The sequence below is a fragment of the Nerophis ophidion genome, linkage group LG03 (assembly GCF_033978795.1).
Source record: "Nerophis ophidion isolate RoL-2023_Sa linkage group LG03, RoL_Noph_v1.0, whole genome shotgun sequence".
Classification (NCBI taxonomy): Eukaryota; Metazoa; Chordata; class Actinopteri; order Syngnathiformes; family Syngnathidae; genus Nerophis; species Nerophis ophidion.
The window spans coordinates 72,456,650-72,479,463 of NC_084613.1; the positions used below are offsets into that span (position 1 = coordinate 72,456,650).

General features: G+C 39.0%; 1 protein-coding gene across 1 annotated transcript; it reads left to right on the plus strand.

Moving 5' to 3' along the window:
* The first annotated feature begins 3,376 nt into the window (after positions 1-3,376).
* On the plus strand, positions 3,377-9,628 carry id3 (inhibitor of DNA binding 3). The gene is made up of 3 exons (XM_061896022.1): positions 3,377-3,794; positions 3,864-3,931; positions 9,107-9,628. The coding sequence occupies exons 1-2, from the start codon at positions 3,504-3,506 to the stop codon at positions 3,915-3,917; spliced, it is 345 nt and encodes a 114-aa protein (XP_061752006.1). The 5' UTR covers positions 3,377-3,503; the 3' UTR covers positions 3,918-3,931; positions 9,107-9,628.
* The last annotated feature ends 13,186 nt before the right edge of the window (positions 9,629-22,814 follow it).

A 22,814-nucleotide genomic window follows, 5' to 3' on the forward strand; every position in this document is an offset into this window, starting at 1 on the left:
TACTTAGATTGTATACCTAATGTCCAAATAACATCTTAATTAAGTCTTTGTTACTTAGATTGTTCCCCTAGTGTCCAAATACCTCTAAATTAAGTCATTGTTACTTAGAATATGTTCCCCTCGTGTCAAAATAACTCTTAATTAAGTCATTGTTGCTTACAATATGTTCCCCTAGTGTCCAACTAATTCTTAATTAAGTCATTGTTACTTAGAATATGTTCCCCTAGTGTCCAAATAACTCCTAATTAAGTCTTTGTTACTTAAAATATGTTCCCCTAGTGTCCAAATAACTCTGAATTAAGTAATCGTTAACTTAGAATATGTCCCCCTAGTGTCCAAATAACTCCTGATTAAGTTATTGTTACTTAGAATATGTTCCCGTAGTGTCCAAATAACTCTTAATTAAGTCACTGTTACTTAGAATATGTTCCCCTAGTGTCCAAATAACTCTTAATTAAGTCATTATTACTTGGAATATGTTTCCCTAGTGTCCAAATAATTCTTAATTAAGTGTTTGTTACGTAGATTGCACACCTAATGTCCAAATAACATCTTAATTAAGTCTTTGTTACTTAGATTGTTCCCCTAGTGTCCAAATACCTCTAAATTAAGTCATTGTTACTTAGAATATGTTCCCCTCGTGTCCAAATAACTCTTAATTATGTCATTGTTACTTAGAATATGTTCCAAAAGTGTCCAAATAACTCTTAATTAAGTCATTGTTACTTAGAATATGTTCCATTCGTGTCCATATAACTCTAAATGAAGTCATTGTTACTCAGAATATGTTCCATTCGTGTCCAAATAACTCTAATTTAAGTCATTGTTACACAGAATATGTTCCAAGTGTCCAAATAACTCTAAATTAAGTCATTGTTACTTAGAGGCCTACTGAAATTAGATTTTCTTATTTAAACGGGGATAGCAGGTTCATTCTATGTGTCATACTTTTTAATTTCACTCTATTGCCATATTTTTGCTGAAAGGATTTAGTAGAGAACATCCACGATAAAGTTCGCAACTGGAGAAAAGTCCTGCCTCTACCGGAAGTCGCAGATGATGACGTAACATGTGTGGGGGCTCCTCACATATTCACATTGTTTATAATGGGAGCCTCCAGCAAAAAGTGCTATTCGGACCGAGAAAAAGACAATTTCCCCATTAATTTGAGCGAGGATGAAAGTTTCGTGTTTGAGGATATTGATAGCGACGGACTAGAAAAAAAAAAACGCGATTGCAATCGCGTTGCATTGAGACGGATTCATATGTTTTTAGAGACGTTTACTAGGATAATTGTGGGAAATCCCATATCTTTCTATTGTGTTGCTAGTGTTTTAGTGAGTTTAACAGTACCTGATAGTCGGAGGTGTACGTCCACGGCCCGGTGTTGACACGCAGTGTCTCGGGGAAGTCGACGGCAGCTTTACAGGAGGCGCAAGCTCAGCTGATATCCGGTAAGTGGCGACTTTTTAACCACAATTTTCTCACCGAAACCTGCTGGTTGACAAGTGTTCGGGATCACAATGTTAAAGTTGTTTATATAGCCACCCTCAGTGTGACCTGTATGGCTGTTGGCCAAGTATGCGTGGCATTTGCATATGTGTGTGTGAAAGCCGCATATATTATGTGACTTGGCCAACACGCTGTTTATATGGCGGAAAAGAGGACGTGACGAAATGTTGTAGAGCAGTGGTTCTCAAATGGGGGTACTTGAAGGTATGCCAAGGGGTACGTGAGATTTTCTAAAAATATTCTAAAAATAGCAACAATTCAAAAATATTTTATAAATATATTTATTGAATAATACTTCAACAAAATATGAATTTAAGTTCATAAACTGTGAAAAAACAATGCAATATTCAGTGTTGACGGATGGATTATTTTTGTGGACATGTTCCATAAATATTGCTGTTGAAGATTTCTTTTTTTGTGAAGAAATGTTTAAAATTAAGTTCATGAATCCAGATGGATCTTTATTACAATCCCCAAAGAGGGCACTTTAAGTTGATGATTACTTCTATGTGTAGAAATCTTTTATTTATAATTGAATCAGAAGTTTTTGTTATTTTAATATCTTTTTTTCCAAATACTTCAAGAAAGACCACTACAAATGAGCAATATTTTGCACTGTTATACAATTTAATAAATCAGAAACTGATGACATAGTGCTGTATTTTACTTCTTTATCTCTTTTTTTTTTTAACCAGAAATGCTTTGCTCTGATTAGGGGGTCTTGAATTTAAAAAAAAATTTCACAGGGGGTACATCACTGAAAAAGGGTTGAGAACCACTGTTGTAGAGGACGCTAAAGGCAGTGCCTTTAAGGCACGCTCCCAATATTGTTGTCCGGGTGGAAATCGGGAGAATGGTTGCCCAGGGAGATTTTCGGGAAGGGCACTAAACTTCGGGAGTCTACCGGGAAAGTCAGGAGGGTTGGCAAGTATGAGTATTAGCGGTGAATTTGGTGTTACCAAATGAAATTAAACGGCGGGCCAGGTTTGGCCCCGCAGGCCGAAGCCAGAGTTTGACACCCATGTCCTATATCAATCAATCAATCAATCAATCAATGTTTACTTATACAGCTTATAGCAGAGTTTCTCAACCTTTTTTCAGTGATGTACCCCCTGTGAACATTTTTTTTAATTCAAGTACCCCCTAATCAGAGCAAAGCATTTTTGGTTGAAAAAAAGAGATAAAGAAGGAAAATACAGCACTATGTCATCAGTTTGTGATTTATTAAATTGTATAACAGTGCAAATTATTGCTCATTTGTAGTGGTCTTTCTTGAACTATTTGGGAAAAAAAGATATGAAAATAGCTAAAAACTTGTTGAAAAATAAACAAGTGATTCAGTTATGAATAAAGATTTCTACACATACAACTTAAAGTGCCCTCTTTGGGGATTGTAATAGAGATCCATCTGGATTCATGAACTTCATTCTAAACATTTCTCCATAAAAAATAAATCTTTAACATCAATATTTATGGAACATGTCCACAAAAAAATCTAGCTGTCAACACTGAATTGTTGTATTTTTTTATTTTTTTTTTACAGTTTATGAACTTACATTCATATTTTGTTAAAGTATTATTCAATAAATATATTTGTAAAGGATTTTTGAATTGTTGCTATTTTTAGAATATTTAAAAAATATATCACGTACCCCTTGGCATACCTTCAAGTACCTCCAGGGGTACACGTACCCCATTTGAGAACCACTTATAGCCATATATATATGTCCTATATATCCTTATTCTTCCCCGCCCCCGTCCACTAATAGCCAATGAGAAACCCGCTAGTACCACATCTTCCAATCAGAGGGAGGAGACGAGTAAGGAGGCGCGGCCTGGCTCCTGTGGTATAAAACCGTGCTGGAGCCTCGTTCCTTGACAGCGTCGACGGCAACACTCGACGAACACGGAACTCAACCTCGCTTTCGCTCCGGCTTTTTTTCAGTTTTTTTGTATCGCTTCTTTTAAAAAAAAAAAAAAAAAGGTCCGCCATGAAGGCAATTAGTCCCGTCCGCTCGGCGAGGAGCTGCTACAAGGCCGTGTGCTGTATCTCGGAGCACAGCGTGGCCATTAGCCGGAATAAGCACGCCTGTGTGGACGAGCCTTCCGGGGCCCTGTGCGACATGAACGACTGCTACTCCCGCCTGAAGGCGCTCGTTCCCAGCATCCCTCAGAACCAGACGGTGAGCCAGGTGGAGATCCTGCAGCACGTCATCGACTACATCTTCGATCTACAAATCGCCCTGGAGGCGGAAGAACCACAGATGCTTTTGGCCATAAAGGTAAGAATGTTTTTTTATTAAACCTGGGCAAACTGTGACGTCACAATAAACACCATTCCCACGTTCCAGACTGCTGACCTGACCAGAACTTTCTCCAAAGACGAGGGACGTTTGTGCCATTAAGATGTGTCATAATGGTACGTACCACTCCTTTGACGATTAAACGCCCTTTTAAGTCACAAAGTGGGGGCAAAGGCCAACGACGCTTTTTTTTTTTTTCAAATGAGGTTTAAAATTTAACTAAAAAGCCAAATGACGTTTTGAATGGAGTCACAAGACAACCAACGGAGTCGTTCATTGCACAGTTTATTTTAACCGATGCTCAAATCGAACAGGTTTCTAACGGGATTTTGTATGGAGGCACCAGGCTGACAAATGACACTTGTGAATACCGTATTTACTTGAATTGCCGCCGGGGCGCTCATTAATTTAAAACCTCTTCCCACTCTGGCACTTACCAAAGGCATGCAGCAAAAGTATGCATATGTTAATAATTTTAAAACCTCTTCTCACTCCGGCACTTACCAAAGGTATGCAGTAAAAGTAAGCATACGTTAATTATTTTAAAACCTCTTCTCACTCCGGCACTTACCAAAGGCATGTGGTAAAAGTAAGCATGCACTAATTATTTTAAAACCTCTTCCCACTCCTGCAGTAAAAGTAAGATTACGCTAATTATTCTAAAACCCCTTCTCACCCCTGCGCTTACCAAAGGCCTGCGGTAAAAGTAAGCATGCGCTAATTATTTTTAAAACCTCTTCTCACTCTGGCGCTTAACAAAGGCATGCGGTAAAAGTAAGCATGCGCTAATTATTTTAAAACATCCTCTCACTCCGGCGCTTACCAAAGACATGCAGTAAAAGTAAGCATAGGCTAATTATTATAAAACCTCTTCTCACTCCTGCGCTTACCAAAGGCATTTGGTAAAAGTAATCATGCGCTAACTATTATAAAACCTCTTCTCACTCCGGCCCTTACCAAAGGCATGCGGTAAAAGTAAGCATGCGCTAATTATTTTAAAACCTCTTCTCACTCCGCCGCTTACCAAAGGCATGCGGTAAAAGTAAACATGCGCTAATTATTTTAAAAACCTCTTCCCACTCTGGCGCTTAACAAAGGCATGCGGTAAAAGTAAGCATGCGCTAATTATTTTAAAACCTCTTCTCACTCCGCAGCTTACGAAAGGCATGCGGTAAAAGTAAGCATGCGCTAATCATTTTAAAACCTCTTCTCACTCCTGCGGTAAAAGTAAGCATGCGTTAATTATTTTAAAACCTCTTCTCACTCTGGCACTTACCAAAGGTATGCGGTAAAAGTAAGCATGCACTAATTATTTTAAAACCTCTTCCCACTCCTGCAGTAAAAGTAAGATTACGCTAATTATTCTAAAACCCCTTCTCACTCCTGCGCTTACCAAAGGCCTGCGGTAAAAGTAAGCATGCGCTAATTATTTTTAAAACCTCTTCTCACTCTGGCGCTTAACAAAGGCATGCGGTAAAAGTAAGCATGCGCTAATTATTTTAAAACATCCTCTCACTCCGGCACTTACCAAAGACATGCAGTAAAAGTAAGCATAGGCTAATTATTATAAAACCTCTTCTCACTCCGGCACTTACCAAAGGCATGTGGTAAAAGTAAGCATGCACTAATTATTTTTAAAACCTCTTCCCACTCCTGCAGTAAAAGTAAGATTACGCTAATTATTCTAAAACCCCTTCTCACTCCTGCGCTTACCAAAGGCCTGCGGTAAAAGTAAGCATGCGCTAATTATTTTTAAAACCTCTTCTCACTCTGGCGCTTAACAAAGGCATGCGGTAAAAGTAAGCATGCGCTAATTATTTTAAAACATCCTCTCACTCCGGCACTTACCAAAGACATGCAGTAAAAGTAAGCATAGGCTAATTATTATAAAACCTCTTCTCACTCCTGCGCTTACCAAAGGCATTTGGTAAAAGTAATCATGCGCTAACTATTATAAAACCTCTTCTCACTCCGGCCCTTACCAAAGGCATGCGGTAAAAGTAAGCATGCGCTAATTATTTTAAAACCTCTTCTCACTCCGCCGCTTACCAAAGGCATGCGGTAAAAGTAAACATGCGCTAATTATTTTAAAAACCTCTTCCCCCTCTGGCGCTTAACAAAGGCATGCGGTAAAAGTAAGCATGCGCTAATTATTTTAAAACCTCTTCTCACTCCGCAGCTTACGAAAGGCATGCGGTAAAAGTAAGCATGCGCTAATCATTTTAAAACCTCTTCTCACTCCTGCGGTAAAAGTAAGCATGCGTTAATTATTTTAAAACCTCTTCTCACTCCGGCGCTTACCAAAGGCATGCGGTAAAAGTAAGCGTGCGCTAATTATTTTAAAACCTCTTCTCACTCCTGCGCTGAACAAAGAGATGCGTTAATTATTTTAAAACCTCTTCTCACTCTGGCACTTACCAAAGGCATGCAGTAAAAATTTGAGTGTGATGTAAACTGGGACCTTAAATCCTGCTGAATAGCTCTTAATCTTCTTCCCTTTTATGCGATTTCTAATTATCGGTATTGAAATCAGCCTCCTCCATTCTGAAAATGATGACAGGGGGAAGTGTCACTCGTGACGTTGTAAGCACAATACCAATGGGAGCAATTTGCAAAATTTGTATAGTGCGCAATCTTTTTTCAAATTGCTTCCAGCTATATTTTTGAATGTGTGATGCACATTTTGCAAATCAATGGGCGCAATTTGTATAATGCACCTGGGGATGGGTTGATTGGCAACACTAAATTGGCCCTAGTGTGTGAATGTGGTCTTGTCTATCTGTGTTGGCCCTGGGATGAGCCGGCGACTTGTCCATGGTGTACCCTGCCTTCCGCCCGATTGTAGCTGAGATAGGCACCTGCAACCCCGAAAGGGAATAAGCTGTAGAAATGGATGGATGGACAATTTGTATAATGCACAATCTTTTTGGTAATTTTTTAAATTGCTTCCACCCAAAAGGGAATAAGCGGTAGAAAATTGATGGATGGATGGATATAAATTGATTGTGTTGAAAGTTCTGGCTACTAACCCTTGACGCCATCTACGCAGTGTTGGGAGACTGTTTTGCTGTTCTTCTTCTGTTCGATGTAGCTTTCTGTGCAGAATTCCGCAAATTCTTCATCAGCCGTCCTCAAACCATCCATTTGCACGGTCGGGCCATTTTCAAACAAAATCTCGTCCAGCGATATGCAAATTGCTTGCGCACAATGGAAATAACGTATAATTTGCAAAGTGCGCGAGATTGGTGAAATGCTTACAACATCACAAGTTTGACCAGGCGGTAATACTAAGCATGCACTAATTAGAGTTTGACCCAGCAGTATTTCAAGGCAGGCGCATAGTATATATGCCTTGCGGCGATTCAAGGAAGTACGGTAGTCTTAGTCCCTTTTTAAACAATTTAACTGGTTTGCAAATTGGGTTTTGAACAAGACATTTGAGTATCTTTGCTGCGGCTTTTATTTATTTATTTTTTACACACAATTCTGCAGACATTTGAATGGAGGCATGAGCGCAACAGCCATTCGTAGCAGGGTTCCCCAACCTTTTTTCCACCAGGGACCAGTTTAGTGTATGCGTTCCGTCCAAAGGCAAAACCTAGTAACTCACTCCTAGCTGATTTTGAGAAAACAAAGGAAAACCAATCTATCTTGATGCTGTCTTACAAAGATCTACAAAGTCATCAAACGTATAGATGTTTTTTTGAGCTTTCATTTTCTTGCCGATTGAGCCATGGATTGAATCTGCTCTCATGAACGTGTGCCCTTTCTCCAGATATTTTATCACAATCTCGGGTGGGCCCCATTCTGCGTTCGCACATTGGGCAAGAGCCGTGTACAGTGTCCAGTTTTTATTTTGACCTCCACAGTTATCTGCCCAAAAGAGTATGCAAGGGGAAGAATCAAGAACAATACATTTAATGAAGGTGCTTGCAACGTCCTGGGCCAATCTTCCAAATATCCACTCGTGCCATAATATCACATAATCAGGTTGACCGTCGGCCCCCATTCGTGCAAATGTCTCATTAAAGACAATAAGCCGACTGACAAAGAAGCTCCGATTGGTCCCTTGAGATACTAGGTTTTTCTGTTGTATCTACGCACAACGCGGTTATGTGGTAGTTGCTAGGTCCTGCCATGCGCGTAACAGCTTACTTACGGAACAAATTACAATATCGCATACACTAATGTAAAGCATGTCACATAGGAACTCCAAAATTATTTTCAGCTCATTTTTGACCAACATTGAGTTACTGGGTTTTGCCTTTGGACGGGAGAGCAGATAACCGCAAAAAAAAAGGAGCCTTGTGCTACAATGTGGAAAGTTAACATTTTATATGTCCATTATTGTGCATAGAATAATAAATTAGTTGTATTGTACCTCAATAAGCTTTTTGGTGTGTTTAGTGGGACAGGCGGAAGATAATTCAAATAAAATGTGGTAGTTTATAAATCGGTCCATAGCAAACGTGCCATGGACCAATCCCGGTCCCCGGACCAGTGGTTGGGGACCACTGATTTATATGACAGGTTTGTGTACCAGTTGCTTAAATGGAGCAAAATTCTACAGAGATTTTAAATGGCCCAGCAAAGGTGTCTTAATAGTCACCTATTAGGCCTGGTTTAGTGGTTCCTTAAGTCCAAAATAATTCTAATGTGGTTTTGAATTAAGACACAAGTCCATCAATGTTCACTAATATTGTTTCAATTGCTTAAATTGAAGACTTATAGTGAGATTATAAACAGACACACAAGGCTATGATTTGTCTAACCATTTCTTAAACTGAGGAATGTTCTACATTATGAACTTTGACACAAGATCACTTCTGATCCAGTCAAAAATAATTTCAATGTAATTCTGAATTAGACATAAACTCATCAGCTCTGCCAGTACTGACATTTGTAGGTTAAAAATGTCCAAATGTAGTTTAGGCCTCTAATTAAAGGTAAATAAAGCGCTCCACAAGAAGCCAATGGAATTTGTCTTATCTGAAAGCTGCGACCGTCAAAGAGCAAGAGAGTGTTTTCTTGTTTGAGTGGAATCACATGAAAACGAGACACCGCAATAAAAAAGGGATAAGGCTAAAATTGATGAGGCAAATTAGGCGAGCAAAGCCAATGTGTAAGCGGATTCATCGCTATCTGCCTGAGGTTAATGAAAGTTCCATGCTCGGCGCCACTCTGTCTGCTGCGCTCCACAGAGAGGGAGGGGAGGCAGGGGGGAGAGATCTGACTTCACTTTTCTTCTTTTCGCTAACTCCCCCTCTTTTTTTTTTTTTTCCTCCATGCAGGTGCAGGGAAACACATGTCTCCACTTCACTCCAGGCAAGAGGACAAGAGGGGCAGAAAGGGTGGGATAGGTATGTGGGAGAGTGGAGGAGAAAAGATGGAAAGAGCTGACTCTTTTCCGAGGAATTTTTTTTTTTTTTTTTTTTTTTTTCTCCTGGATGGACACAAAACACCAAAACTTCCATTTGGAAACATCCTTTACATTTGAATCTTTTTTTTTTTTTTCTGCATTGCATTCCAAATTGTAAACACGTTCACTCTTACGTGACATCCCTCTGCAGCGCCTTACAAACTGTGCACATATCTACTTTTTGGGGGTGTATGTGAGTTTTTTATTTAGTTTTATTTCTGGGCCAAATAGTTGTTGTTTTTTTTATTCTAATCCAAACTCTATAATAGAGTTACTTGTAAATGTCTGTGGGGATTGTGTTATTTCCACAGACACTATTGAGTGAGTTTTATAAACTCTTTATAGTAAAGTTTGTGTGCTTATGTTATTGAAAATAAAACGTTCAACAACCAAAGGTATTTGGTTTGATGCTTGGTGTGATGTCTCTACCACAGGATGTATTTTTTTTGTGTGCTTTAACTTGAGTGGAAAATCAATATGGGGGGTTTCCTGTTTGCTATAAATATTAAAGCAGTGTTATTTTAGAATCTAGCTTATTGAAATGTTGAATTGGATACATTTATTTAAAACAAATAGTTTCATAACATCCAATATGTTGCATTATACCCCAGGTGTAACCATTTTTTTTTTGTTTAATTAAATTTATGATATCAACACACTCATACCAGGATTTACCATAGCATTAAACAACATATTTTAAGTCATTAAAAACACTTTTTGCTTATTGTTGTAGGGACTGGAGTGTGGCAAAAGTGCAAACACCGCTCTTTTGTGGAATTACTACACACAAATTGACGCACTTTACTAAACTACTGCCTGTAGACTGGATTACAATGTTTTAATATTAGTCTAAAACAGTGGTTCTTAGCCTGGGTTCGATCGAACCCTAGGGGTTCGGCGGAACCTCCACTACGGAGGTAAAGACACATTCGACTTATCGTTTAAATAAAGTTCTCCCTATCAGCGTATTATGGATACCCCCAAACAATTTTCCCTCTTAATTTTCCATCTGATTTGCAGGTTCGATTGATTTGAAACTTTTACTAGCAGATTGCAAAGAAAGAGAGTACATTATATGAAACTGTTCAGTTTACACAGTCCAGTACATATTCCTTCCAATTCACCTCTAAATGGTAACACCCAAATAAGTTTTTCCACTTGTTTGAATCAGGGTCCACGTTAATCAATTCATGGTAATGTGTTTAAGGTGTGCAATTTTTTGTCAGTTCATGCACTGTTGGTTTTGTTCTTTGAACAAGGTGATGTTCATGCATTATGTGCACCAGTAAAAACAAAACTTTTTCTTGAATATGAAAAAATAAAAAAATTCACTAAAGAAGGGTTTGGTGAATGCGCATATGAAACTGAAGGGGTTTGGTACCTCCAACAAGGTTAAGTTGTAAAAATGCTGAAAGAATTAGACCTAATTCATTCTCAACTCAATACAGATAACGCTCAGTGCTGCTTAAATTATAGAATGACATTGCCATCTAGTGGTTAAAAGCGGCAACTGACACCAGTCTTTGAAATACCATTAGTTATGGAAAGCAGCTGCCCTCTAGCGGTAAAATACAGCTACTGGCGCTAAACCGTAAACTTGCTTCTCGTGGCAAAATACAGCTATTGATTACAATCTGTATACTGCGATCTAGCGGTGAAAAGCAGGTACTGACACCAATTTATTTTGCTGGGATAAAAGACAAAAATAATTCCAATCCAGCGTGTTTAAAAAAAAAAACTAAAAAAACGTGATGACTTGCACTTCACGAGAACACTACGTCACTTCCTGTCTATTTGGTTTATAGTTGTGTTCGTGCATGCCGTCAATGTTTGCATTTTTGTCATATTTATTTGAAAAATGTCATTAAAAATATTACATACAAAACAAACGTTACTTAAAAAAACGGTACTTATTTTAAAACCGTACAGAAACCTGGACGATGTGCTCAGCTGCCTTAAATGGCAAATCAATCTTTTTTTAAACAACTTTGGTTGCATCAAATACATCAATTCACAGTATCGCAGAAGTTTTTTTGTTTTTGTATTTTCCCAAAACTTAATTTTATTAAGAGTGTTACACAGACATTTAAGAATTCCAATAACTATAATCTCCTGTTTTCATACCTAGGAAGCTCTGTCTTAAAAATTTTTTTTGCAAGTCCAGGAAGTGACGTTTTCCTTCGCGCATGCGTGGACCGATCGTGTTTTCCGGCCCTTTGTCCACCCTGGCCAATGCAATACATTTTAAACAATAATCTTGCATTGTTATAATGATTTTTTAATAAATTAGTGAAGTGAAGTGAATTATATTTATATAGCGCTTTTCTCTAGTGACTCAAGGCGCTTTGTATAGTGAAACCCAATACCTAAATTACAATTAAACCAGTGTGGGTGGCACTGGGAGCAGGTGAGTAAAGTGTATTGCCCGAGGACACAACGGCCGCGACTAGGATGGTGGAAGCGGGAATCGAACCTGCAACCTTCGGGTTGCTGACATGGCCACGCTACCAACCGAGCTATGCCACCCTAGTTACCCATTACACTTATGATTTTGTTTGCAGGCAAATTATATGGATTGTTTTTTTTTTACATTTGCATGCATTTTTGGAATTAAAATAGGGGAAAATAGTTTTATAATAGAAGTAAAATAGTGCATCCACACGGTGACAATGTCGGCTGAAGATATATTGATGACTTTTGGATGCAAAATACCGAAAGACATTTACGCATGTCCGAAATATTAGCCCACATCCTAATATTTAAGAGACAATAAATGACACTTTTTTGTAAATGATGCATTTATGCCGACACCTTTTTAGTACAAAATAATACAAAACAGAATAATACATGTTTTTTTAGTATCCATCATTTATTTTAATAAATGTGTGATTTTTTTTTTTTTTTTAAAGAAAAATTAAAACAGAATATAGTATTATAGCATATTTGCCAACCTTCTTGGATTTTCCGGGAGACTCTCGAAATTCAGCGCCTTTCCCGAAAACTTCCCGGGACAAATTTTCTCCTGAAATTCAGGCGGAGCTGGAGGCCACGCCCCCTCCAGCTCCATGTGGACCCGAGTGACTTGTCGACAGCCTGTTTTCACGTCCGCTTTCCCACAATATAAACAGAGTGCCTGCCCAATGACGTTATAACTGTAGAATGATCGAGGGCGAGTTCTTGGTTTCTTATGTGGGGTTAATGTTATACAGTCTCCTTAACGTCCTCCCAGCGCGGCAACAACACACAACAACAGCAGTCACGTTTTCGTCTACCGTAAAGAAGTTTGTCTGCCGTAAACAGCAATGTTGTGACACTCTTAAACAGGACACTACTGCCATCTACTGTGCAATAACATCTACGGCTTTTAGACCAGTGGTTCTCAACCTTTTTTCAGAGATGTACCCCCTGTGAACATTTGTTTAATTCAAGTGCTCCCTAATCAGAGCAAAGCATTTTTGGTTGAAAAAAAAAAAAAAAGATAAAGGAGTAAAATACAGCACTATGTCATCAGTTTCTGATTTATTAAACTGTATAACAGTGCACAATATTGTATTGGTCTTTCTTGAACTATTTGGAAAAAAATATTTGCCGCTTGCGTGCTGACCGAAAGGAAGTGTCACCGAACGTTCGGCTTGGCCGGTAGGCATCCCGGCCGGGTATCCAGAAGCCAGTAAACACGCTAGCGGGTAGGCGCTACGATGAGGTGGCGACTTGTCCAGGGTGTACCCCGCCTTCCGCCCGATTGTAGCTGAGATGGGCGCCAGCGCCCCCCGCCACCCCGAAAGGGAATAAGCGGTAGAAAATGGATGGATGGATGGATATTTAAAAAAATAACTAAAAACTTGTTGAAAAATAAACAAGTGATTCAATTATAAATAAAGATTTCCACACATACTGCAATGAGGTGGCGACTTGTCCAGGGTGTACATCGCCTTCCGCCCGATTGTGGCGGAGATAGGCAGCAGCGCCCCCCGCGACCACAAAGGGAATAAGCAGTAGAAAGAATGGATGGATAGCTGTAAATATATTCCTCCCCTCTTGACCACGCCCCTAACAACGCCCCGCCCCTAACCACGCCCCCCACCTCTCGAATCGGAGGTGTCAAGGTTGGCAAGTATGTATTACAGGGAAACTGATACATTTTATTGCATTAGAAATATATTTGCACACTAATAGTAAGGATATTGCTATATGTCGTAAATAAATGTATCTTATTTAGGTTTTTTTTAAATAAATGGATGAATGTTACGTAAAGAAACTAAAATGATATAGGAACACAAAAAGGTACACAAACTGCAGGTACCGAAATATACCACAAGATGGCAATGTTAAACGAGGATACTTCAAACTTCCATGCATAAAACGGAAAATGGAAATAAATGTATTCACCGGTCCCAAACATATATCTGCACTAATGTCAAGTTTTATTAAATACCATAAACAGACATAAACATGTACCAAGCTTTAATTCCAATCATATTGTTGTTGTTTCATTTCAAACAACATTTAACATTAGAGTAGTGATGACGTGTTGTACGGCTATAAGAATCAATAAATCATAGTATTAAAATGATGTTTATTAAATACAGGGGAAAATAGTTTTATAATAGAAGTAAAATAGTGCATCCACACGGTGACAGTGTTGGCTGAAGATATATTGATGACTTTTGGATGCAAAATACCAAAAGACATTTAAGCATGTACAAAAATATACACATTGTTTTGCCTTTTAATAGACAAAATTAACTATGAATGTTAATATGACATTTTTTTGTAAATGATGGATTTATGCCGACACCGTTTTAGTACATAATAATACAGATCAGAATAATATATGTTTTTTTTATTATCAATCATTTATATCAGGGGTAGGGAACCTACGGCTCTAGAGCTGCATCTGGTTCTCGGATAAATCTTAGCTGACATTGCTTATTAACACGATAAGTAATTAATAATTTTGCTGGTAATCACAGTATTAAAAATAAAGTTCAAATTATAAAACATTCTCAGGCATTTTAATCCATCCATCCGTTTTCTATTGCACCTGTCCAAGATGTCGCATTAATGGTAAGAAGTATTATATTTATTATTGGTTAACTTTACAATACCAATGTTATTAAAAAGAACAAGAGACTTATTATAAACAAAAAATGTTGGTCTTACTTAAAAATGCACGCATTTAGTTGTATTCAGTGTTAAAAAATACTATATGGCTCTCACGGAAATATATTTTGAAATATTTGGCCTTCATGGCTCTCTCGGCCAAAAAGGTTCCCGACCCCTGATTTATATTAATACATTTATGATTTATTTTTTTTAGAAAAATGAAAACAGAATATAGTATTATAGGGAAACTGATACATTTTATTGCATTAGAAATATATTTGTACACTAATAGTAAGGTCTATATGTGTTGGCCCTGCGATGAGGTGGCGACTTGTCCAGGGTGTACACCGCCTTCCGCCCGATTGTAGCTGAGATAGGCGCCAGCGCCCCCCCGCAACCTCATAAGGGAATAAGCGGTAGAAAATGGATGGATGGACTAATAGTAAGGACATTGCTATATCCATCCATCCATTTCCTACCGCTTATTCCCTTTTGGGGTCACGGGGGGCGCTGGCGCCTATCTCAGCTACAATCGGGCGGAAGGCGGGGTACACCCTGGACAAGTCGCCACCTCATCGCAGGGACATTGCTATATTTCGTTAATAAATTTATGTTATTGCTATGAGGTGGCGACTTGTCCAGGTTGTACACTGCCTTCTGACCGATTGTAGCTGAGATAGGCTACAATCGGGCGGAAGGTGGGGTACACCCTGGACAAGTCGCCACCTCATCGCAGGAACATTGCTATATTTCGTTAATAAATTTATGTTATTGCTATGAGGGGGCGACTTGTCCAGGGTGTACACTGCCTTCTGCCCGATTGTAGCTGAGATAGGCATCAGCGCCCCCTGCCACCCCAAAGGGGAATAAGCGGTAGGAAATGAATAGCTGGATGGATGGATCGATAGTTTTTTTTTTTTAATAAATGGATGAATGTCACGTAAAGAAACTAAAAGGATATAGGAACACAAAAAGGTACACAAACTGCAGGTACAGAAATATACCTCAAGATGGCAATTTGATTGATTGATTGATTGATACTTTTATTAGTAGATTGCACAGTTCAGTACATATTTCGTACAATTGACCACTAAATGGTAACACCCGAATAAGTTTTTCAACTTGTTTAAGTCGGGGTCCACGTTAATCAATTCATGATAAATGGAAATAAATGTATTCACCGGTCACAAACATATATCTGCACTAATGTCAAGTTTGATTAAATACCATAGACCAGGGGTCACCAAAGCGGTGCCCACGGGCACCAGGTAGCCCGTATGGACCAGATGAGTCGCCCGCTGGCCTGTTCTAAAAATAGCTCAAATAGCAGCACTTACCAGTGAGCTGCCTCTATTTTTTAAATTTTTATTTATTTACTAGCAAGCTGGTCTCGCTTTGCTCGACATTTTTAATTCTAAGAAAGACAAAACTCAAATAGAATTTGAAAATCCAAGAAAATATTTTAAAGATTTGGTCTTCACTTGTTTAAATAAATTCATTTTTTTTTTTTCTTTGCTTTGGGATTTTTAAACACATATACCTTTTTACCTTTTAAATTCCTTCCTCTTCTTTCCTGACAATTTAAATCAATGTTCAAGTATTTTTTTTTTATTGTAAAGAATAATAAATACATTTTAATTTAATTCTTCATTTAACTTCTGATTTTTCGACAAAGAATATTTGTGAAATATTTCTTCAAACTTATTGTGATTGAAATTTCCCCAAAAATATTCTGGCAAATCTAAAAAATCTGTAGAATCAAATTTAAATCTTATTTCAAAGTCTCGAATTTCTTTAAAAAATGTTGTTCTGGAAAATCTAGAAGAAATAATGATTTGTCTTTGTTAGAAATATAGCTTGGTCCAATTTGTTATATATTCTAACAAAGTGCAGATTGGATTTTAACCTATTTAAAACATGTCATCAAAATTCTAAAATTAATATTAATCAGGAAAAATTACTAATGATGTTCCATAAATTATTTTTTTATTTTTTTCAAAAATATTCGATTGAGCTAGTTTTTCTTTTCATTTTTTTCGGTTGAGTTTTGCATTTCAAAGAACCGAAATTTAAGATGAACTATGTTTCAAATTTTATTTTCTTTTTTTTTTTTTTCTCCTCTTTTAAACGGTTCAATTAAGTGTTTTTTTCCTTATTTATTCTCTACAGAAAAACCTTCTGTAAAAAGAAAAAAACAAATTTACACCGGTATGACGGACAGAAATGTCCATTTTATATATCAATCAATCAATGTTTACTTATATAGCCGTAAATCTCTAGTGTCTCAAAGGGCTGCACAAACCACAACATGAACCAGTACGACATCCTCGGTAGAGCCCACATAAGGGCAAGGAAAACTCACACCCAGTGGGATGTCGGTGACAATAATGACTATGAGAAACCTTGGAAAGGAGGAAAGCAATGGATGTCGAGCGGGTCTAACATGATACTGTGAATGTTCAATCCATAATGGATCCAACACAGTCGCGAGAGTCCAGTCCAAAGCTGATCCAACACAGCAGCGAGAGTCCTGTTCACAGCGGAGCCAGCAGGAAACCATCCCAAGCGGAGGCGGATCAGCAGCGCAAAGATGTCCCCAGCCGATACACAGGCAAGCAGTACATGGCCACCGGATCGGACCGGACCCCCTCCACAAGGGAGAGTGGGACATAGGAGAAAAAGTAAAGAAACGGCAGATCAACTGGTCTATTTAAAGGCTAGAGTATACAAATGAGTTTTAAGGTGAGACTTAAATGCTTCTACTGAGGTGGCATCTCGAACTGTTACCGGGAGGGCATTCCAGAGTACTGGAGCCCGAAATGAAAAAGCTCCATAGACCGCAGACTTTTTTTGGGCTTTGGGAATCACTAATAAGCCGGAGTCCTTTGAACACAGATTTCTTGCCGGGACATATGGTACAATACAATCAGCAAGATAGGCTGGAGCTAGACCGTGTAGTATTTTATACGTAAGTAGTAAAACCTTAAAGTCACATCTTAAGTGCACAGGAAGCCAGTGCAGGTGAGCCAGTACAGGCGTAATGTGATCAAACTTTCTTGTTCTTGTCAAAAGTCTAGCAGCCGCATTTTGTACCAACTGTAATCTTTTAATGCTAGACATGGGGAGACCCGAAAATAATACGTTACAGTAGTCGAGGCGAGACGTAACAAACGCATGGATAATGATCTCAGCGTCTTTAGTGGACAGAATGGAGCGAATTTTAGCGATATTACGGAGATGAAAGAAGGCCGTTTTAGTAACGCTTTTAATGTGTGCCTCAAAGGAGAGAGTTGGGTCGAAGATAACACCCAGATTCTTTACTGTGTCGCCTTGTTTAATTGTTTGGTTCTCAAATGTTAGAGTTGTATTATTAAATAGAGTTCGGTGTCTAGCAGGACCGATAATCAGCATTTCCGTTTTTTTGGCGTTGAGTTGCAAAAAGTTAGCGGACTTCCATTGTTTAATTTCATTAAGACACTCCTCCAGCTGACTACAATCCGGCGTGTTGGTCGGCTTTAGGGGCATGTAGAGTTGGGTGTCATCAGCATAACTGAAAGCTAACACCGTATTTGCGTATGATGTCACCTAGCGGCAGCATGTAGATGCTGAAGAGTGCAGGGCCAAGGACCGAACCCTGGGGAACTCCACACGTTACCTTAACGTAGTCCGAGGTCACATTGTTATGGGAGACGCACTGCATCCTATCAGTAAGATAAGAGTTAAACCAAGATATATATATATTTTTTTTTGTTTGTTTGTTTTTTCTAGGTAAATTGAGCAAATTGGCTATTTCTGGCAATTTATTTAAGTGTGTATCAAACTGGTAGCACTTCGCATTAATCAGTACCCAAGAAGTAGCTCTTGGTTTCAAAAAGGTTGGTGACCCCTGCAATAAACAGACATAAACATGTACCAAACTTTAACCAATCATATCATTATTCATTGTTGTTGTTTAATTTCAAACAACATTTAACATTAGAGTAGTGATTACGTGTAATTCTGCACTACCAATACATCATAGTATTAAAATGCTAATGTTTATTAAATAACAAGTTAAAGTAGAATGGACAGAAAAAAAAGGGTGATATGAAAGATAGTCCTCATGCTTACAAAAGACTCTCAAAGGGATGTCTCAGCCAACCAGTGGAAGGAGGGAAGGGGGGCATAGGGTCATGTCATCTGGCTTGGTGTGGGGGGAGGGGCTGTTGTCTTTCAATATCTTCCCTGAGCCAATAAGCAAGAGTGTTACTGGATGAATCCAATTACCACACACAAACTACCCTCGCCTATATAGTCCACAATAGCCTTTGTGTGCGACAACCTTTTTTTTCTCCAGATACAAAGCCAAAGACCACAACGGGCACTATTAAAGTCGAATATATAGTCCTAAACTCAATGTCCTACAGTGTATGTTTTCTGTGTTCAATTATTCTATATAATGCTCATTTAAGTGTGTGAAAGTTATAGAGAATGCTAGAATAGCATAATAGCAGGGAAGAAGTGGGACAGGAGGGGGACCATCAAACGTGGACCCCGACTTAAACAAGTTGAAAAACTTATTCGGGTGTTACCATTTAGTGGTCAATTGTACGGAATTTGCACTGTTCTGTGCAATCTACTAATAAAAGTTTCAATCAAAATCAATCAATGGTAATAATATATGTTGAATTTAAATAGATAGGAATATTACTGTAAATACAATTCCATCCATCCATCCATCCATCCATCATCTTCCGCTTATCCGAGGTCGGGTCGCGGGGGCAGCAGCCTAAGCAGGGAAGCCCAGACTTCCCTATCTCCAGCCACTTCGTCTAGCTCTTCCCGGGGGATCCCGAGTCGTTCCCAGGCCAGCCGGGAGACATAGTCTTCCCAACGTGTCCTGGGTCTTCCCCGTGGCCTCCTAACAGCTGGACGTGCCCTAAACACATCCCTAGGGAGGCGTTCGGGTGGCATCCTGACCAGATGCCCGAACCACCTCATCTGGCTCCTCTCGATGTGGAGGAGCAGCGGCTTTACTTTGAGTTCCTCCCGGATGGCAGAGCTTCTCACCCTATCTCTAAAGGAGAGCCCCGCCACACGGTGGAGGAAACTCATTTCGGTCGCTTGTACCCGTGATCTTATCCTTTCGGTCATGACCCAAAGCTCATGACCATAGGTGAGGATGGGAACGTAGATCGACCGGTAAATTGAGAGCTTTGCCTTCCGGCTCAGCTCCTTCTTCACCACAACAGATCGGTACAACGTCCGCATTACTGAAGACGCCGCACCGATCCGCCTGTCGATCTCACGATCCACTCTTCCCCCACTCGTGAACAAGACTCCTAGGTACTTGAACTCCTCCACTTGGGGCAGGGTCTCCTCCCCAACCCGGAGATGGCACTCCACCCTTTTCCGGGCGAGAACCATGGACTCGGACTTGGAGGTGCTGATTCTCATTCCGGTCGCTTCACACTCGGCTGCGAACCGATCCAGTGAGAGCTGAAGATCCCGGTCAGATGAAGCCATCAGGACCACATCATCTGCAAAAAGCAGAGACCTAATCCTGCATCCACCAAACCGGAACCCCTCAACGCCTTGACTGCGCCTAGAAATTCTGTCCATAAAAGTTATGAACAGAATCGGTGACAAAGGACAGCCTTTGCTGAATCCAACCCTCACTGGAAACGTGTCCGAGTTACTGCCGGCAATGCGGACCAAGCAATGCGGACCAACAATTCCATGTATAGTTTATTTTTATTTTTTATTTCGGGACAGTGCACACTAATTAACAATATTTTACTTTATAGCATATTGGATTTATAGGTTAAGGCCGGGGTTCTCAACCTTTTTTCAGTGATGTACCCCCTCTGAACATTTTTTTAAATCAAGTACCCCCTAAAGCATTTTTGGTTGAAAAAAAGAAATAAAGAAGTAAAATACAGCACTATGTCATCAGTTTCTGATTTATTCAATTGTATAACAGTGCAAAATATTGCTCATTTGTAGTGGTCTTTCTTGAACTATTTGGGAAAAAAAAGATATAAAAATAATTAAAAACGTGTTGAAAAATGAACAAGTGATTGAGAAGTGAATTATATTAATATAGTGCTTTTCTCTAGTGACTCAAAGTGCTTTATATAGTGAAAGCCAATATCTAATGTTTACATTTAAACCAGTGTGGGTGGCACTGGGAGCAGGTGGGTAAAGTGTCTTGCCCAAGGACACAACGGCAGTGACTAGGATGGCGGAAGCGGGGATCGAACTTGCAACCCTCAAGTTGCTGGCACGGCTGCTCTACCAACCGAGCTATACCGCTATAAAGTGCTTCAATTATAAATAAAGATTTCTACACATAGAAGTAATCATCAACTTAAAGTGTCCTCTTTGGGGATTGTAATAAAGATCCATCTGGATTCATGAACTTAATTCTAAACATTTCTTCACAAAAAAATAAATATTTAACATCGATATTTATGGAACATGTCCACAAAAAATCCATCTGTCAACACTGAATATTGCATTGTTGCATTTCTTTTCACAGTTTATGAACTTACATTCCTATTATTCCTATTATAGTATTATTCAATAAATATATTCATACAGGATTTTGAATTGTTGCTATTTTTAGATTATTAAAAAACAACAACTCACATACCCCTTGGTATACCTTCCAGTACACTCTGGGGTACGCGTACACCCATTTGGGAACCACTGGGTTAAGGGACTACACAAACTATCACATATTTCCAATACAGTATTTCTTTATTTTTTATATTTATTTATCTGTACGTTACCGTTTTATTAAAAACGTTTCGCATTTCTAACAATTATTACTTTTAAAGTTATTTTCGATTATAAGGTTCCTTAAAGGCCTACTGAAATGAGATTTTCTTATTTAAACGGGGATAGCAGGTCCATTCTATATGTCATACTTGATCATTTCGCGATATTGCCATATTTTTGCTGAAAGGATTTAGTAGAGAACATCGACGATAAAGTTCGCAACTTTCGGTGCTAAGAGAAAAGCCCTGCCTCTACCGGAAGTCGCAGACGATGACGTCACATGTTTGATGGCTCCTCACATCCTCACATTGTTTTTAATGGGAGCCTCCAACAAAAAGTGCTATTCGGACCGAGAAATCGACAATTTCCCTATTAGTTGTAGCGAGGGTGAAATATTTGTGTTTGAGGATATTGATAGCGACGGACTAGAAAAAAAACAAAACGCAATTGCTTTGGGACGGATTCCAATGTTTTTAGACACATTTACTAAGTTAATTCTGGGAAATCCCTTATCTTTCTATTGTGTTGCTAGTGTTTTAGTGAGTTAAATAGTACCTGATAGTCGGAAGGGTGTGTCCACGGGTGTCTCGATGCGCAGTGTCTCAGGGGAGTCGACGGCAGCTATGGACGGCACAAGCTCAGCTTTTCTCCGATAAGAACTGACTTTTTAACCTCAATTTTCTCACCTAAACCTGCTGGTTGACATTCCGTCTTGATTCATAGTAAAGTTTCACCTCCAGGAATTTTAAACAGTGTGTTTGTGTGGCTAAAGGCTAAAGCTTCCCAACTCCATCTTTCTACTTTGACTTCTCTGTTATTAATTGAACAAATTGCAAAAGATTCAGCAACACAGATGTCCAAAATACTGTGTAATTATGCCGTTAAAGCAGACGACTTTTAGCTGTGTGTGTGTGCAGTGCTCATACTTCCTAAAAACCCGTGACGTCTTGCATACACGTCATCATTACACAACGTTTCGAAGACAGAACTCCCGGGAAATTTAAAATTGTAATTTAGTAAACTAAAAAGACCGTATTGGCATGTGTTGCAATGTTAATATTTCATCATTGATATACAAACTATCAGACTGCGTGGTGGGTAGTAGTGGGTTTCAGTAGGCCAGGGGTAGGGAACCTATGGCTCCAGAGCCAGATGTGGCTCTTTTGATGACTGCACCTGGCTCTCAGATAAATCTTAGCTGACACGATAAGTAATGAATAACTCCGCTAGTAATCACAGTGTCAAAAATAACAAAAATATAAAACATTCTCATGCATTTTCATCCATCCACCCGGTTTCTACCACACCTGCTCAAGAAGTCGCATTAATGGTAAGAAGTATTTTATTTATTTTTAGTTAGCCTCAGAATAACAATGTTATAAAAAAGAATGAGAGACTTATTATACTCTAAAACAGGGGTCGGGAACCTTTTTGGCTGAGAGAGCCAAGAAGCCAAATATTTTAAAATGTATTTCCCTAAGAGCCATTTAATATTTTTTTAACACTGAACACAACTAAACACGTGCATTTTTAAGTAAGACAAGCATTTCTAGAGTATAATAGGTCTCTTATTCTTTGTAAAAACAGTGTTATTCTGAAGCTAACTGTGGAGGGGGCGTGGCCTGCGGGCCTGCAGCAAAGCGGGGTGTTCCCAGGACCGACCTCAATCAGCGTAGATGGCCCACCTGGGCCTTGTTATCTAATCACCTGTC